This window comes from Liolophura sinensis, chromosome 10 (assembly GCF_032854445.1).
Source record: "Liolophura sinensis isolate JHLJ2023 chromosome 10, CUHK_Ljap_v2, whole genome shotgun sequence".
Classification (NCBI taxonomy): Eukaryota; Metazoa; Mollusca; class Polyplacophora; order Chitonida; family Chitonidae; genus Liolophura; species Liolophura sinensis.
This window is the reverse complement of record NC_088304.1, coordinates 34523955-34542877: the sequence shown is the minus strand read 5'-3', so window position 1 is coordinate 34542877 and position 18923 is coordinate 34523955. Positions and strand designations below refer to the sequence as shown.

At 42.7% G+C, this 18923-nt stretch overlaps 1 protein-coding gene across 1 annotated transcript; it reads right to left on the bottom strand.

The window, feature by feature from the left end:
• Positions 1-2360: 2360 nt before the first annotated feature.
• Positions 2361-18151, bottom strand: LOC135476811 (thiosulfate sulfurtransferase-like). The gene is made up of 7 exons (XM_064756942.1): positions 18043-18151; positions 16184-16315; positions 15106-15310; positions 14406-14501; positions 12789-13014; positions 3526-3650; positions 2361-2857 (listed from the first exon to the last, which is right to left on the bottom strand). The coding sequence occupies exons 2-7, from the start codon at positions 16309-16311 to the stop codon at positions 2804-2806; spliced, it is 834 nt and encodes a 277-aa protein (XP_064613012.1). The 5' UTR covers positions 16312-16315; positions 18043-18151; the 3' UTR covers positions 2361-2803.
• Positions 18152-18923: the final 772 nt, after the last annotated feature.

The window sequence follows — 18923 nt, the reverse complement described above, 5'->3', positions numbered from 1 at the left end:
GAAGCTACAGCATTGTATCGTAACTATCAACATGTAGGCCTACATGTAGGCCCCAATATGTACACGTTTATAGATAAACAAATATGTATCTAGGCCTTTGTGGTGCGTTAACTAACACGAGGAGGCTGTAGTATCAGTCATTTGATCGTTAAAAATGTTCCGGCGTTGAAGAGTTTTTCATGTGAACACACTCTTTTAACGCAGGCCTATCGAGCGCATTAATTCAAACTACATGCAGATATTCGGCAGCTCCGCAAGGAGTAAAATGGTACAATTCAGCTTCCGCGTTAGCATTGGGACCTTGGCGAATGGTTTATATGTGTGTGTGTGTGTGTGTTCCTACGGCGCTAACCGATCATGGTTTCACGGCTATAAGTTATAGTACCACTAGCTTCCGCGCATGCGAGCTTTAGCCAATATAACCTGGAGTAAGAAAGCAGGCCTACTCAAACTCAGAGTCTTGTTATTATTTTCAGCCAACCAAAGGCTCTTATGGAGCCGTAAAAGTAACATGGGAAGAAGAGAAAAGAAACATCAGTGACGTCGGAATCGGTAGAGCTAGCTAGAGGCTAAGCCCCCTTCCACATATATCAAGTGTTGTGGCCTCACTTTTTACTTGTTTGGTGAATTATCAAAATTAGTCTAGGGTCGCGGAGCTTATTTTGATGTAGGCATATGTAGCCCCTGAGCCCTCTCCTAATGTGCTCAAGTTGACATTTCTAGTCCGCGACTTTTAATCTTTAAAAAACGAAGTCCGCCATGTCATCTTTACACCTCTTTACTCTTCAGTCATCATCTCTCGGTGCCATAAAACGGATGAGATCTCGTCTACGGCAATATATAGTCACGGAGCTTCCGAGACCTATGTGACTACTTAGATCCACACCTAGAAGTATACAATGTTTGGGAACAGTTGGTTCCACTCACTTCTTGACGGTCACTAAATAACTGTTAGAAGATACGTTATATCTCCGACGAATTTCCCTTAACGCACCCAGTACAAGGTCTGGGGCTCAAGATCCGGTTGTTCTAATCCTGGTACCGGTATAAAGTCATATTATATTAAGAATTCGGCCCAGTTGAGACGCCAATACAGATCGATGTACGAAGGACACTCTCAAATAATAATAATAATCGGTTAATTTTAAAGCTTCCTGTCTGAATGATGCTAGAATGTACTCTGTTATTATAGCATAATTATATTATGTCAAATTCAACATAATATCATGTTAGTGTGATGCAACCTTTATGCTGGGTGCCTTCGTGGCCAAAAGGGGTTTACACGCCAGTGCTATAACACTATAGGCATGCATTGTATATTTAACAGAGTAATCTGCTGCAATGACAAAACACACTATACAGCATGTATCTAATTCATCCTTAAGAGCTGATGTTAGGTTTAATAGATTATTGTCTCTTTTTTTAAGATAATTGTCCTCAACGCCTTACACAAGAAATGTTCACTTATACGCTGACAGTCAGTTTTATGGATGGAGAAAATTAGATAACCCGTTGTAAAACAGCAACCTTTGGCAAGTCACTTACGAACTTTAGGGATAACGGACAGATTTGTACACCATAATTATTGGTGGAGGGCAAGTGATCTTCAAGCAATGTTAGACAGAACGATAACTGGCTACAGGTGGGCACTGTAGACCTGTTCTTTTTTTATATTTATATGCAAAAAGCATTTTCAGTCTTAACTTTCTGTTTATAATCGGAATAAATATAGAACATATAAATACTTACATGATTTCTAGTACATGTAATTTTTTTGGAGAATTTCACTTGAAAAATGGGAAATATGGGTTTCAGCTGAATATCAAGGAAAGAAATTTACATCTGCATGTATACTAGTATATCTAGGGTGGCTAACTTGTAGTGTAGTGTATATACGTACAGGGGACCTCCGTGGCCCAGTTGGTTAGCGCGCTAGCGCAGCGTAATGACCCAGAAGCCTCTCATCAATGCGGTCTCTGTGAGTTCAAGTCCGTTTCATGCTGGCTTCTTCTCCATGCGAGAAGGTCTTCCGGCAACCTGCGGATGGTCGTAGGTTTCCACCGGGCTCTGCCGCTGATGGCCGTCGTCGTTTAAGTGAAATATTCTTGAGTATGGTGTAAAACATCAAATAAATAAATAAATAAATATATGCCTACACATAGTCGAATGTTCTTAAATGTGGACCTACTCACAACTTAATTCCCATTGTGGAATATATATCCACCTACTTCCTGTGCATGTCAGCTTCAAGAAATATACACACGAGGCTCTCAACGCATGATGAAAATTCAAACAGCTTGTCTTAGCATGGAATAAGGTGTCCATAGAAGATAATGAAGACAATACAGCATATGCCACCAGGAACGTCACGATAGGTAACGTGTACAGCTTTTAATCAGGGTCAACTCAATGCTACATCTACAACCAGAAGACAAACGAGGAGTGAAAACCTCTATCGCATTCCAGAGTGCAAATTTCTGCATTCCCATGAGTGCAATACTTTCGCCACAATTATATGTACAAATAAAAACAAAAAAAAAAAAAACGCACGACGAGATCCAACAATGGGACAATAAATTGCTTGGCATAGTGTCTGTTGCCTAACATGCAATAATGAAGAATTGTTTAAATAATTCCTAGACGCAGGTAACCATTAAAATATCCTGTAATACAATCCTTAGCCGAAGGCTAATCTCTGCACCAACTTTCATCCAAATTCGTGCATAACTGTTATCACACAGTTATCACACAGTTATCACACGCCGACCAAAAGCTCCATTTCCTTGATAGAGATTTTATTCAATCACTCTTTGTTGCCGTCTGTTGTGTTTTTGTGCTGCCATTCCTTGTAACCACCCTGAAATGTGAAGAACAAAAAGTCTTATATGTCAGTGCCTCTGCGTGGTGACTCTTTCTCGTGTAGATATAGACCCCATATCTATATACATGTATACGATTGACCGACTGATTGATTGTTTACATATTAAGTACCCACTTTGACTTTTCGAAACGGTAGTCACTTTTCTGGGTGAAGAAAACAGGAGCTATAGTGCCTGGGAATTAGACATGAGCATTAAAACTCGATTAAAAAATAAGAAGAAAATGATAACTCCAAAAAATTAAAATGCCAATGTTAAATGACGCGAGTTGTTTGTTAACGTTTTCCGAAAGAAGCGAAACAGAACTGTAAGCAAACAATTCGTATGACTTGAAAGAACAATCGAATAAATAAATTAAATCACTGAATATACAGATCACTGGTCTGCTATGACGAAACTCAGAATATACGTCATCGCAAAGGTAGAAATGAACAACAGTCTATACAGCTTGGACACGGGTTACTTAAGGCGGGGTTCCCCGTTTGGTTTGTGTCGAAATGATTTATAGGACCAGAATTTACTCAAACTAAAATATTGAAGAAAACCAAATGATAGGAAATTGTTAGTCGGAGATCTTTAACTATTATGTTGAAATCTTTTGAAACTGCTCTTCTGTGGCTTAAAGAGATCATTGAAGACCACTTACCATGTACACAGCCCAGAGCTGATACCCACACTCACTTAACGCCAGAGCCATGGTACAAGAGGACATCCCACTGTTACAGTGTGAAACCACGGGTTTCTCCAGATCAACCCCTGCCTGACGGTACACTGTAACAAACGCCACTCTTCCTATATATAGACGTACGTTAGTGTACCAAACCTAAGTCCTTATTTATATGATATTTCATACTTGCGTCACGGAAAATATAATACTTCTATTTACCTATGCTCAAGAAGAAGCACCGTACTTCAACACCCGCCTACAACACTTACTGGTCTCAGGTGAGCCCGTACATCCAAACTCGCTTAACAGGTAAGCTCGTACTTCCAAACCCGCTTAACACAATTACTGGTTTCAGCTAAGCTCGTACATCCAAACCCGCCTACAACACTTACTGGTTTCAGCTAAGCTCGTACATCCAAACCCGCCTACAACACTTACTGGTTTCAGCTAAGCTCGTACCTCCAAACCCGCCTAACACACTTATTGGTTTCAGGTAAGCTCGTACATCCAAACCCGCTTAACACACTTACTGGTTTCAGCTAAGCTCGTACATCCAAACCCGCCTACAACACTTACTGGTTTCAGCCAAGCTCGTACATCCAAACCCGCCTACAACACTTACTGGTTTCAGGTAAGCCCGTACATCCAAACCCGCCTAACACACTTGCTGGTTTCAGCTAAGCTCGTACATCCAAACCCGCCTAACACACTTACTGGTTTCAGGTAAGCTCGTACTTCCAAACCCGCTTAACACACTTACTGGTTTCAGGTAAGCTCGTACTTCCAAACCCGCCTAACACACTTACTGGTTTAAGGTAAGCTCGTACCTTCAAACCCGCTTAACACACTTACTGGTTTCAGCTAAGCTCGTACTTCCAAACCCGCCTAACACACTTACTGGTTTCAGGTAAGCTCGTACATCCAAACCCGCCTAACACACTTACTGGTTTCAGGTAAGCTCGTACCTCCAAACCCGCCTAACACACTTACTGGTTTCAGGTAAGCTATATATAAAACCCCATTGGTCAAGGATTTTTTTTTTTTGTTTGTTTTTTTTTTCGGCCTCCGTGGCCGAGTGATTAGCGTGATAGCGTAGCATAAGGACTCAGTAGCTTCTCACTTATGCTGTTGCTGTGAGGTCTAGTCAAGCTCGATGCTGACTTCTCCTCTGGTGGTGTGTCAGGAAGTCAGGAAGCAACGGGCAGATAGTTGTGGGTTTGCCCCTGGCACTCTCCGGATTTCTCTCACCATACAATGCTGGCCGCCGTCGTATCAGTGAAATATTCCTGAGTATTGTGTAAGACACCAATCAAATAATAAATAAAAAAGTCTTTTGGAAAAACCCCTATATTTTGACTGATGAATACCCAGAAAAGTTCTTTACGCATCTCAAATGATACACTTCATATGTACACCTTATGTGCACATGCTAAGAAAATATTTGAATGTTGGACCGTTTGGGTGGCTTAATTACTACAGCGTTCGCCTCAAAGTCCTGGAGATTTAGAACCAAACAAGGTCGGGTCATACCAAAGTCTTTAAAAATGGTACTTAATTGTTGATGTCTTCCTTGGCGCGCAGCACAGGGAGGTCAGAAGAAGGTAAAAGAACTGCTTGCCTCGGTGTCAGTATAATGTGACATGGTACATGTAGGGTATCGTGTCTGGTGTACTTCGGCATGACACTTCAGTGGTGGCAGCACTTCGGCAGCATGGACTCGCCCTGCCACGAGGAACCACAATATATATTTACACACCTAATGACTCCTCGTCGTCTTATGAATGAAAAATTTTTAAGTACAACTGTAGCCATCGTAGGTAATTAGCAATGTTGTTCTAAGGGACATAACTCTTAGGTGTTACACAGGAGGGGAATTCCCAACATGTGCGTTGACGCTGAGTAAAACGATCGTTCTGATTGGTTGATTGGGAGGATGAGACTGGTTGTCCGCCATCTTCCATTAAAAGTTCTGTGCCATCTAAATAATTTGTCTCGTCTCGTCTGTGTTACAGCCTTACATTGCGCCAGACTATAGGAAGGGCAACATTTTGGCGAGCTTGCCAGGATAAGACGAATGTGTGCCAGTCAGCGGTAGTGCGGCAATGGGTTCTGTGGAGACCGAGTTCGAGATTAAGGCGTTATTGTACCAGCAGGCCCCAGAGAAACTACTTGATACCATCAATAAGTTGAAGATTCCGGTGAAATTAGAAGACAGTGGGAAAACTGAGTGGCTACGCGCTATCGAAAAATACATAGCCGTATGCTCTGCAGATGAGGAAGATGGACCACCACGTCTAGACCAGCTACTCAAAACTTTGGACACAGCCATGAAAGGTAGCAAACAAGTTCACGCTGATGAGAAGTCAGCAGACAACCACAAGGTTTTCAAAAAGGACTTGAAATTCACTGGACAAATAAATGGATCAGCTGGTATCAGTTTTGCTAATGTGATACGTCAGCTACAAACCGCAGAACTGAAGGGGTACAGTGAAGCAGAGATTCTTGATGCAGTCGTGACAGCAGTCCACCCATCACAGCGCCTTCGAAGTTATCTCGAGGGGAAAACAGATCTGGACTTGCCTGTGTTAAGGAAATTGCTCCGACGATACTTCAAAGAAGATTCAGCTACAGACCTGTATAAACTGTTGTGTGAAGCATCACAAAACACCAAAGAAGACACCTTAGACTTCACCTTGAGAATTCTGGACCTGGGACAAAAAGTTGTTTTTGCGTCACGAGAAGATGATTCCGGGTTAATGTATGACCCTCTGTTAGTGCGAAGAAGGACATTGCGTTCTATCCATACTGGCCTGAGGGATATGGCTGTCAGTCAGGACATGAAGGAGTTGTTGGAGGGAAATCCAACAGATGAAGAAATTGTTGATGCAGTTACAAAGTCCATGTCTGCGTATGAGGAGAGACAAACAAAAAGTGGGACAGTAAAAATCAAGAAGGCCGGAGTACACTCAGCACAGGTAGATAGAGAAACAAGGGATGATACAGTAGACAACGTGACTGCTCTTGTTCGTGACTTAAAAACAGAGGTTATGGCTATGAGAGAAGAACTAGCCAAGCGTCAGACAAAAGGGGGCTGTCAAAATTGCAGAAAATCTGGTGCAGAGAAATGTAACCACTGTTTTATTTGTGGATCAGAGGAACATTTCAAGGCTGGATGTAAAGCTAGGAAACGCGTGGGGAAAGGAAACCGTTCGGGAAACGACAACAGGTCACCACAGAGGGGAGAGTGATGGCCAGGAATGAATCTCCACCAGGCTGCGTTCAGTGTGGCAAAATGCTGACAAAGGCGTTGCAGTGTACCGGATGTAATTCCGTTGCATACTGTTCAATAGACTGTCAAACAGTACATTGGCCAAGTCATAAATATGTGTGTTCAGCCATTCAACAACTGGAAAACCACGAGATTGTTTACGGCCAGAACGAACAACCAGAACTCAAGTACAGATGATAAATTTAGTTGGCAACAGGTGTAAAATGCTGTGTACTTTAGAGGGAATAAAAACTGAAGTTTTGTGGGACACTGGGGCACAGGTGTGTCTCTTGCCAATTCACTGGGTTAAAGAACACTTACCTCAATCGGAAATAAAACCAATAGCAGATATCCTTGGAGACAGTAATTTAACAGTATCAGCAGCTAATGGGATCAATATCCCATTCAAGGGTTGGATCCCAATAAACTTCCGTTTACTAGGAGACAGTAGTAGTCAGGAACTTAGTGTCCCATTCCTGGTGTCCGATGTAAAGGGCATGAGTGAGCCTATTATAGGATACAATGTGATCAAATTCTATCTGGACAACAGTAGTGAAACTGGACTTGACTTTAAGGTTAATTTGATTCAGTCAGGTTTACCCACTATAGATAAGAGAACATTAACTGCTGTGGTTAACTTAATTAATCAGAAAACAAACACAGAATTGGGTTTGGTAACTACAGGTAGAAAAAGCTACAAAGTGCCAGCCAGAGAGACTGTTGTAGTGAAATGTTTCTCAAGAGCCAGAGTCGATGATCGTTCAGATGTAATGTTTGAGCCAAATGTGGAGCAGTTGTGGCCTGAAGGTGTACAGGTTTATGGTTCATTGGGGACTGTTAACAGAGGGACCAGAGTGGCTGTTGATGTAATTGTAACAAATGGGTTAACACAAGAAGTTAGTATTAAAGGGGGTTGCCATGTTGGCACATTGCATCAAATTCAAACGGTCATTCCCATAAATGTTGTAAAGTCTGTAGAAACTTCACAGTCAGGTGTTACACATAATCATGGAAAGGAACTGTGGCATCCGCCAATCGACTTAACAAACAGTTGTCTAACAGAAGAACAGAAATGTAAAGTCAGGCAAATGTTGTATGAAGAATCTTCCGTGTTTGCAAGGGATGAAAATGACATTGGCTTTGCCCCAGACCTGCAGTTAGACATTAAGTTAACAGATGATTCACCAGTTCAGCAGAACTGCATATCCGTGCCAGTTCCTCTCTACCAGGAAGTCAAAGACTATTTAATAACGCTGATCGAGAATGAGTGGGTAAGGAAAAGTAAATCATAGTTTTCTAGCCCAATGGTTTGCGTCCGGAAAAAGGACGGCTCTCTGCGTCTTTGTATAGACTACCGGAAGCTAAATCGGAAGACTGTTCCGGCGAGGCTGCCAATCCCAAGAATCCAGGATGCCTTGAACACTTTAGGTGGAAAATGCTGGTTTCCCCTACTGGATCAAGGGAAAGCCTACCATCAAGGGTTTGTAAAAGAAGAGTGTCGGCACATGACAGCATTTATTAGTCCTTGGGGACTGTACGAATGGAATAGGATTCCCTTCGGCCTTTCAGGTGGGCCAGGCGTCTTTCAATCCTTTATGGAGGAAATCCTTAGTGACATGCGGGACAAGATCTGTATTCCCTACTTGGACGATGTACTCGTATTCAGCGATACCTTCGACGACCACCTCCAGCACACTAGAAAAGTGCCTCGCCGTCTCAGGGGCAGAGGGATAAAACTGAAACCAAAGAAGTGTGAGATGTTTCGAGAGGAGGTTCGATATCTTGGCCACCTGGTGTCAAGGGATGGCTATCGGATGGACCCGGCTGAGAAAGAGCCTGTGCGAAAACTCAAAGACACTCCTCCACAGACGGTAGGACAGCTGAGGCAGATGTTAGGCTTCCTCGGATATTACCGGAAATACTTGGCCAACTTTTCTAGACGAGTAAAACTGCTGTATGATCTCTTGAAAAGGAAAGATCCCCCTCAGAAGTCAAAACTGTGTAAAAAGTCCAAGTACGCCCAAGTAAATCCTAAACAAACTATCCAGTGGACTGCAGAACATCAAGAAACACTAGATGAACTGGTTGATGATCTGCTGTCCGAACATGTCATGGCGTACCCAGATTTTGGTAAGAAGTTCATTCTTCATGTGGATGCAGCGCAGAAGGGCTTTGGAACTGTGTTATACCAAACGAGGGACAATGGACAGTTCGCTATGGTTGCCTATGGGTCGAGGACGTTAACTCCTGCAGAAGAGAAGTATTACCTGCATTCGGGGAAATTAGAGTTCCTAGCCCTGAAATGGGCGATCTGCGAGAGATTTCGTGATTACCTATATTACTCTCCTGGATTTGAGGTTTTTAGTGACAACAACCCATTGACCTATATCTTAACAAGTGCCAAACTGGACAGTACACGGCACAGATGGGTTGCCGAATTGTCGGACTTTGAATTCACAATAAGGTATAAACCAGGTAAAACAAACTGTGATGCCGATGGGCTTTCAAGGATGCCTCTTGATATCAATGAAGCCAGGAAACAGCACCCAGAGGTCATTGTTCAGGATGCCTTGCAAGCTATCATTAGTGGTGTAAATACTGCAACCCGTCCGGACAATGTTCTAATTGCTTCGGTGTCTAGTGATGTAAACCTTATGGCAGAGTTCAAGGTGACCGACTGTGCTACACCGTTGCAAAGAATACCCTTGCAAGAGATTATTAAAGCGCAGGAGGGCGATGAAGACATTGGTGTTGTGATACCGCATGTCAAAACTGGCAAGCGCCCTTCATTCAAACAGACGAAAGTACCCTTACAACTGCTGAAAGAATTCAGCAAGCTGAGCTTCGACGGAAATGGTGTGCTCGTGAAGAAGAACACATTACCTGGAGGAACAGAACGTACTCAGATTGTGCTTCCAAAGAAGTGGCGAATACTTGTTATTAAAGAACTGCATGACAATATGGGACACATGGGCGCTGAACGAGTGATCTCACTGATACGAGAGCGCTTCTATTGGCCTAAGATGACGGCTGAGGTAGAACATTACGTCAACAGTGAGTGTGGGTGTCTCAAGGACAAGGTGCCAACCAAAGCTACTCGAACACCTCTCCAACCAATTGTGACCAGCTCACCGTTCGAACTGGTGTGCATTGACTTTGTCCATCTAAAAGCTAGTAGTTGTTGACCACTTTACTCGCTTTGCGCAAGTGTACCCCACAAGGAATAAGGCTGGGAAAACTGCGGCTGAACGGATTTTTAGTGACTTTATTCCCCGTTTCCGATTTCCGGCACGTCTTCACCACGATCAGGGTGGGGAATTCCAGAACGAGTTGTTTTGTCACCTACAGAAACTTTGTGGCATGGTTAGCTCGAGAACAACCCCCTACCACCCACAAGGAAACGGGAAAGCAGAACGGTTTAATCGAACAATTTTAACCATGTTAAAAACCTTGTCGTCTAGAGAGAAGCCTAACTGGAAAGAACACGTGAGCAAACTTGTACACGCCTACAACTGTACGAAGAATGATTCTACAGGTTATTCGCCGTTTTTCCTATTGTTCGGACGATCTCCTCGTCTTCCTGTGGACATCTTGTTTGACATTCAGACACCGAAAAATGCCAAGACTCACAAACAGTACGTCCATGAGTGGGAAACAAATATGAAACAAGCGTACAGACTGGCTTCTGAAACAGCAGCAAAATCAGCAGCAAGGGGCAAGAAGAACTACGACAGCAAAATGATGTCAAACATCCTTCAGCCAAATGACAGGGTTCTTGTCCGGAATTTATCAGAACGAGGTGGACCTGGAAAACTGAGATCGTGGTGGGAAGACAAGGTGCATGTCGTCCTTCAGCGCCTAGGCGATGACAGTCCTGTCTATCAAGTGAAAACTGAGGATGGAACTGGCAAAGTTCGGAGATTAAAATTTACTCCTGCCTTGTGATAATCTTCCATTGGAGCTGCCAAAGCCTACTCGTGCAAAATCAGAAATACCTCGAAAAGTGAAGAAAAAAGGGAAGCGCGACACTGTGGAACACCCAGAGACTGATTCGGATACTGATCTTGATTGGCAAGAGTGGTTTGTAGAACAACGACAGAGTCCATTCAAGCTTAACCCTCAGGCTGAGTCTTTCATTCCGAGAACTGAAGTGACACAACACGAGGACACTCTCTACAGTGGATCGGATGTGGCCAGTGATAGTGTTCATTCCAGTTCCGATTGTGACAACGAAGATAATGGAACTGTGCGACGGAGACAACGATCCAAGAGGACAATCAAACCACCGTCCCGGCTGACTTACGACACAATGGGAAATGTCACTGAGTACCGATCGCCGCCTTGTTTGAGGACAGTAAATTGTGACGGAGTAACCGTGGCGTGGCCATGGCAGTTTTTTCCCCTGGGGATAGGTTCACCATTTCCGATGTTGTGGACCCCATTGTAACCAGTGTGTCAGTAAATTGAAGACTTGATTGTTTGGGACTGTGAACTCTGGCAGTTAAGTGTTAAATAACATTTCCTTTGTAGATTTTGCTGTTTAAATTTTGAACTGACCCAGGACATTGGGATTGTTGAATTTTAGTAGAAGTGATGGTCAGTTATAGTTGATTCAGCTGTTGAGTAGTACAAGGGCACGAGACTTTAGACGTGATCCACTGAAATGTTGCTGTTTTCAATACAGTTTTAGGAAAGATTGGAAAACAGGCAAGGTAATGTAATCTTCCTACCTAAGAGTAGAAGTAGCATCACATGAATCTGTTGAGAACAGAAATTTGACATGGATTTTGTTAGACTGGCCATCTAATAAAATTTTGCGTTGAATATGCCTAGGTTATTATCTCATCGGTGATGTAGCGATAGATTTGGTGGAATCAGTTGAAGTGTGGATGAGCCATGAACGTAGCTAATGTCGGGACGACATTTATTTAGAGAAGGAGAGTGTAGCGATCGTAGGTAATTAGCAATGTTGTTCTAAGGGATATAACTCTTAGGTGTTACACAGGAGGGGAATTCCCAACATGTGCGTTGACGCTGAGTAAAACGATCGTTCTGATTGGTTGATTGGGAGGATGAGACTGGTTGTCCGCCATCTTCCATTAAAAGTTCTGTGCCATCTAAATAATTTGTCTCATCTCGTCTGTGTTACAGCCTTACATTGCGCCAGACCATAGGAAGGGCAACACAACGTTAAACCCCAAGCCCACATGGATACCTAATGCGTTCCCTCGTCGTCACATGACTGAAAAATCGTTACGTACGACGTAAAACCCCAAGCATCCATACATACCTAACGACTCCTCGTCGTCACATGACTGAAAATTTGTTAAGTACGACGTAAAACCCCAAGCGTCCATACATACCTAACGACTCCTCGTCGTCACAAGACTGAAAAATTGTTCACTACGATCGACGTAAAGCCCTAAGCATACACATATGCATATTTTGATTTTCCCCTTCTAGTTTTATGTGCGGTAAGTATTATTGGTGGAAGAAATCGGAGTATCCGGGGTAAACCTGCGACCTTTGGCAACTTACTGACGAACTTTCACACGTGTGTGGTACAGATGTGCACGGCACACTGGTGAAAGACAACTGATCTTCAATGAACTTTAGACTACACAAGCGGTCACACGAGTGTACTGTTGATCACTCATTGTCCCTAAGGCCCCACTCAATACATGAAAGCTGCAGGTAATGTGGAAATCCCCTGTTCAAGGTTGACGTTGAAGCCGCATCTCGCGTGTCCTTGAGATTGCAAGATGAGAACTTGGGGTCTCTAGTACAAAGCAATCTTACGCTAAGTTGACGGTAACTATATTATGGCGACACGTCGTAAAACCATATGTTTCCAAAGTTACAGTGGACTTAAGCTATACGATCGTTCTGTGCAGGAGGCCCTTGGACTATACCTATATGTAGGTACCTGATACCGATATGAATTAAGGCAACTATGGACACATAATGGACTAACGCGCTATTAGACTGTCTTTGTCCCTCATTTCTGATCTCCCGGTATCCATCAGTGAATCGGCGGGTATGTTGATCGCTCCTGGAAGGTGACCTGCCAGAAATGCTGCGGACGGCCGGGTGTCGATAATCTGTGCGGATGAAGAATCGGGCGGAGAGACGGATAACACCTTCAACTCGTCATATTCCCGCCGGTACTTCTTTTGCACATGTGCGGTGAAATTACCCTCCTGTCACCAGAAAGTAAAACAACGAACCCAATAAAAACAAATGCAGAGAAATACATACAGGCCTATTCTGATTCATTTATTTATTTCACTGGTGTTTTACGCCGTACTCAAGAATATTTCACTTTTTCGACGGCGGCCAGCATTATGACGGGAAGAAGTCGGGCAAAGCCCGGGGGTAGCCCACCACCATCCCCAGGTTACCGGCAATACATGTCTATACTGACTTTTTTCAGTTGATTTGTTGGTAGTACCTAACGCTAGACTCAAAACTGTTTCACCTATATTAAACTTAAGGCGGTTAGGTCTAGGGGTAAAAAGAAACGTATTGGCCAAACTAAGCCGCCCCAATTTAGCTGAAAAAAAAATCCTGACTATGAGCCGCAACACATTTAGCGAGAGCTGAACTCGAGTCTTGCAGCGACCATATAATGGGCTGATTGACTGTGACTTTCAACAACAACGCTCAAGTTAGTTGCGAAGTGCATGGGGTGACTCTCATTTGACAACGTAATTGCGAGTGTTACGGAGAGAAACAGCCCAAAATGTGTCGGATTTATACGATAAGGAACATCAACCGTTTTTCACACACGCATCAAAACCTGATTCCCAATCATAACTCCGATTCAACAATGTTTGTGATTGACATTGATAGTTTTTGGTTAGGATATCTAAAAATTAACAGGTTAGTTCATTTGTAGGAATAAACGGTTAAACGCCGTTTAAGTCTTAATGTGCGCGTGAACAGCAGTAAGTAAATCCGACACATTAAGCGCTGTTTCTCTCCGAAACTACCGCAAGTGCATTGATCGATAGAGTTACCAAATTTCACAAATTACGCTGTCAGCCATTGAGATTCTCAAAATAGAGAGTTAAGAACGAAAAACCTGATGTGCCACATGCACAGAATGCATCCGTAACCAAGATAAACGTGTTAGGATTCAGTGATGAAAAAGTTTTATAATTTATTTTACTTATTTATTTTATTAAAAATTTACGCAAGAATATTCAGTTAAATGACGACAGTGAGGTTACTGGAAGGAGGACCCCAGTGTGCCGGGAGAAAAAACACCTCTCCTGAGAAGCCTGACTTAAAGCCGTGGTTGACGCAATGAGAACTGGATTCGAACACACGCCCTCATTGTCGGATTGTCGTAATAAGCCAGCACTTAAGTTCTAAGCCGACAGGAGGCTTTCGACTTGTTGTGGTTTAATGCGTAGTGTTTCCACAGTTTGCCTTAATTTGAAACAAACGTTATATGTACATTTATATAAAATTCTTTGTTTGAACATTATATCTGAAAGCTGGAGAGGTAGAAGATACCGAAGGACTGATCTTTAAATATAACACCATAATTGTTTACTTGTACTTTTGTTTGCAGTTTAGATTTTACCTTTACATATGGTAACTCCGAGGTTTTGGGATGACCGTCCAAGCACCATTTCTGCCAGCCACCGTTCAGAACAGACACCTTATCATGTCCAAAATACTGTGGGGGAAAAGACAGGTTTCATGGTGACCATTATACATGTATATAGACCTATACTGTCAATATGGATTCAATTCATGTTCATCCTGTCATACTGAAGTTTCTACAAGGAAATTTATATATAAGCGCACAGTGAAGTAGCACAGTCATACAGTAATCGCAGGGGGCCTCCGTGGCCAAGGTGGTTAGCGTGCCAGCACGGCGCAATGGTCCAGAAGCCTCTCACCAATGCAGTCGCTGTGAGTTAAAGTCCATCAGCTCATGCTGGCTTCCCCTCTCGCCGTGCGTGGGAGGGTCTGACAGCAACCTGTGGATGGTCGTGGGTTTCCCCCGGGCTTTGTCTGGCTTCTTCCCGTCATAAGGCTGGCCGCCGTCGAATAAGTGAAATATTCTTAAGTACGGCGTAAAACACCAGTCTTTTTTTAATTTTGGTTTCCTGGTTTTTTTTTTTAAAGCGTAGTTTTAGTTATGTTGTCTTGAAGTGGAGTGTCGTTTTAACTCCCAGCTTATTTAGATAATATTTCCATCTCCGCATTTGCGCGTTTATTGCCTGTAGGCGCAAATAAACCGCCCGGATGTACGCTGTCTCCAATAGTTTTCCTACCTTAAACATCCACCAAGCCCGACCAGACGCCATGAAGCCAAGCTTGTCCGTACGGCTGTACAAGATCACATGGGTGTCAGAGGCCACGCCCACTGCCCGCACATTGGCCTGAAACACCTCGGGGGTCGGGAGATTCCGTGGGTACACGTGACTGTGTTCGGCTCCTTCCATCACGTTCAGATACACAGCGCCTGGGATGTGCTCTCTGCATACAATATCAACATATATATTTTATGAGTAGACTTACATGCTCATTAATTTAAGCATGTTTAATGTCGCTTGACTTTTAACAGAGGCAATACTTTTCCTCCACAATGGCGACTCGGTTCGCAGCCAGGATGACATGTAAAAATCAACAATTAATAGACAAGAATGTGCATAAAAGTAGCCTAGACCAGACTTATTTTGGGAGGGAAATGTTTCACATTGAAACAATTTGGAATTTTATAGGAGCATTGATGTAAATTATTCCATCGAAACAGGTATGATGATTTGCGCGTTCACCTCAATATCGAGATACTCGCGGGATCAAACCCAGATCGGGTCAAACCAAAGACTTTAAAAATGGTACCTATTGCTACCTCGTTTTAGCACTCAGCACTGAGGGGTTAGGCAAGGAAACGTGACTGGTTGGCTCAGTGACACGGTATATGTACACGCACCAAATGATTCCTCGTCGTCATATGAATGAAAGTTGGCTAAGTACGACGTTAAGCCCCAAGCATACATAGGCCTACAGAGATATTATAACGAAATATTAACAAAGAATAAAATTTTTTCTCACGGTGGAAAGATTAAAAAATGTAAAAAGGGAAGGTTTTACCCCACGATGAAAGGCTTTAAAGCTTTTTCACCGTGGTGTTTTCTCTGAACAAAATACCACGGCGTGTCACGGCGTTCTAACTGGTTTATCTATGTTTTAACGTCTGTGACAGTGACTATTCAAATGATTTAAACTTTTAAAATAAAACTGTTTTTAACGAGTGGTTGATGTCATAATGTTACATACCTCAAAATTCAGCGCGCTGGAAGCTGTGATAGGATAACCCAATCTAAACAGATATCAACCAAAACATACCTCAGATATTCTCCTCTGCCATCTTTGTTACTGAACCAGGACACGTCGACGACAAGGATATCAGAGTGGTCTCCCCTTTCCAACCGCTCAGCCAGCCACTCACACGATACAAGCTCGCTAACAGACATATTGCTGGAAGTCATAATTAGGAATATCGTTCATTTAATGTGAAACTCCGTTTCTCCACGTGAATCGTCTTCAAAATGATAAGATTCACACGTGAACACAAATCTCACTCTAAAGTGTGATTTCGCCATACAGGGATTTCATCCTGATAATTACTCAAAACGAAGATTTTGGGCCTTGAATTAACAATTGATTAAAAAGATTCCCTCTCGATGAAGGCCTCTGCTAAATGTTGACCAGAATCTAGGAGTGGAAACAGACATTTGTTCACCAACCATCCGCCATACTGGACGTTCCGGAAAATAAGAGAAAGACCAATTTCCAACACAACGTCCAACACAAATCACTGTAGGCCTACAATATACCTTAAGAAAGTAAGAAATTAGGACGGACTCAAGAAAAGAGAAGGTGACAATAGTTTTCAGTGATGACACAAAGACACAAGGTATATTCTAAGCGAATGAATTAAATCAAATGTTCATGAGGTGTATCGATCATGTTGAGTTCCTAGGCCCAGCTTCTCACAGCGACAGATGCCATTTTTTTTATATCGTACATTTGTCGTACGATGTTTTGTACGTCACTATTGCCACTGTCCTATATGTGCGATTATCGTACACGTAGAAGATCTTTGTGAATCTGAGCCTTGGGTCATTAATAAAAATATATCGGCCTCTATCTCAGCTGCCCTTATTCAACATTATGAATACACTACCGGGAGAAGCGGCATTAACACAACTTGTGTCCTAGTCATGCCGGCTGGAATACAAACACCGACGACTCAGCCACGCCAGTCCGCTGAACTTATCTGAACGTGTCAAGCTACAGAACTATCTTTTCATACGTGTGATATGTATGCAATGTCATGCTCACAGGGAGATAGATAGACGTGATGACGAAATATTCCATATTTTTTCTCTGCTTTAATTTACATACATATGCGCCTACCGTTTGTATGATTGACTTCATTCATAACTGAAATCAATAGCGGACAGAAAAAAAATTTATGTTTTAATAATTTATTTTCGGTTACATTTATCATTATTACATCCGTTATAATGCATAGAATGCAATGATTTTGTGCAGCTACTTATGCTAAATCAAAGGTGTAAATGACTGTCTTATGGAGCAGAAACATACACGTGGAGCTTATGTTTACCGAGATACGGTCGTGTACCTACGGTTTCATCAAAATGGGAAACGTTCCATGGTCTAGTAGTCCTAACCTTTTGATCACCGGAACCCCTGAGGCACGGCTTTCAAAACCGGCCTTCGACAGGGAATTTGAATTTTGCTACGCTCTCACTGTTTGTGAGGCCTTGTTGCATAACAGTGAGCGGTGGACGACACTCCAGAGACTGTTGGCGCAGTCCTAGCTCTGGTCTAGCTCTACTGTCTATAGGCAGTCAAGCGGAACAATGTTACCGTATCCCAAACGTGTCGCATATGAGAATCTGCTACACGGTGTAAAGAGCAGTGTGGTTCACATGTAGATAAGCACCGCATAATCCAGCTCCGGGTAAATCACTTCACCTGCAGTGTTATATCCCAAGTAGCACAAGATAGACTATAATATAGCATAGTTTCACCACAGTGTTTGTATAAGTTATGAACACTGTTTAATATACCTTCGCCCGTCCGCTGCCGAGCAAGGGGGCTAGACTTTACCTCTACAGGTGTAAAACAGATCATTCCGTGGGTTATTCTACCTCTTTTTTGATGTTTTCTATTACCTGGTCTTCCAGGTGCAAAGTGTAGTGTCTGACCTCCGAGAACTTCCCGATCCGTTACTATTACAACTGCTTAGCACACCATTTAGAAAAGTTTGTAGCGTTAGACATAACCTACTTTCAGGGAAAGAGAATACAGGTCTAAGCAACGGGAGGTAACTCTTCCTTCATGTGTAGCTTCTTCCACCCACAAACAATAAATGCCTAGTGGTTCGTCCAGGGCTAAAAAAAGAAAGAAAGAGAAATAAATAAATAAATATAAAAAAAAGACGATGGCAATCCTCTCTTGAATTATCACAATCATTGTTCTAACAATACTTAAAAGTAAAATACAACATGGTTTGGTGGGTTTTCCCATTTTTTACCCCGTTATTTATTATATACTACCGTTTAGCTTCGGGATGCAGATTCGAATACGCATGGTTTGCACCAGCCTATGAACAATGCCTAATATTTTTGTTCTAAAACGTAAAGCATCAGTATCAGAAACTGGTTAGCTGAGAAGTTTGAAAAGAAAAAAAATCCACTCCAATCAATTTCACGGACAGGGATTTTTCAAGATTTCCCAGCTTCCACTCATCACGGTACCTTGGTGGCACCGTTGCATGACGTTCACTGGACGCCACGCAATTACCAGCATGACGCCCGTCATATGTGGAAAAGGTAGATTTTCCGTTTTTCACATGACCGCCGCTGGTTTTGCTCTTTATGCCGCAGTCTTTTATATTAAACAACATTCAATCAATCATTAATTCTACGTAGCTCAGCGCACAGTGTACTGTGACGAGATTGAACGCGTTGGCTTGGTCTGGCACATATATCCTCGGTACAGTATTCTGGAGAGACAGCATTATTATATCTCGGCATTGGCTCTGAGCTGCTGC

Excerpts from the sequence above, each read along its gene's own strand:
- LOC135476811 (XM_064756942.1), bottom strand. The coding sequence starts at position 16,311 with ATGTCTGTTAGCGAGCTTGTATCGTGTGAGTGGCTGGCTGAGCGGTTG. Across the intron at positions 14,502-15,105 it reads GGGCTTGGTGGATGTTTAAG|TATTTTGGACATGATAAGGT; the intron begins GTAGGAAAACTA and ends TTTCCCCCACAG. Across the intron at positions 3,651-12,788 it reads CAAAGACAGTCTAATAGCGC|TGTACCGTCAGGCAGGGGTT; the intron begins GTTAGTCCATTA and ends CGTTTGTTACAG.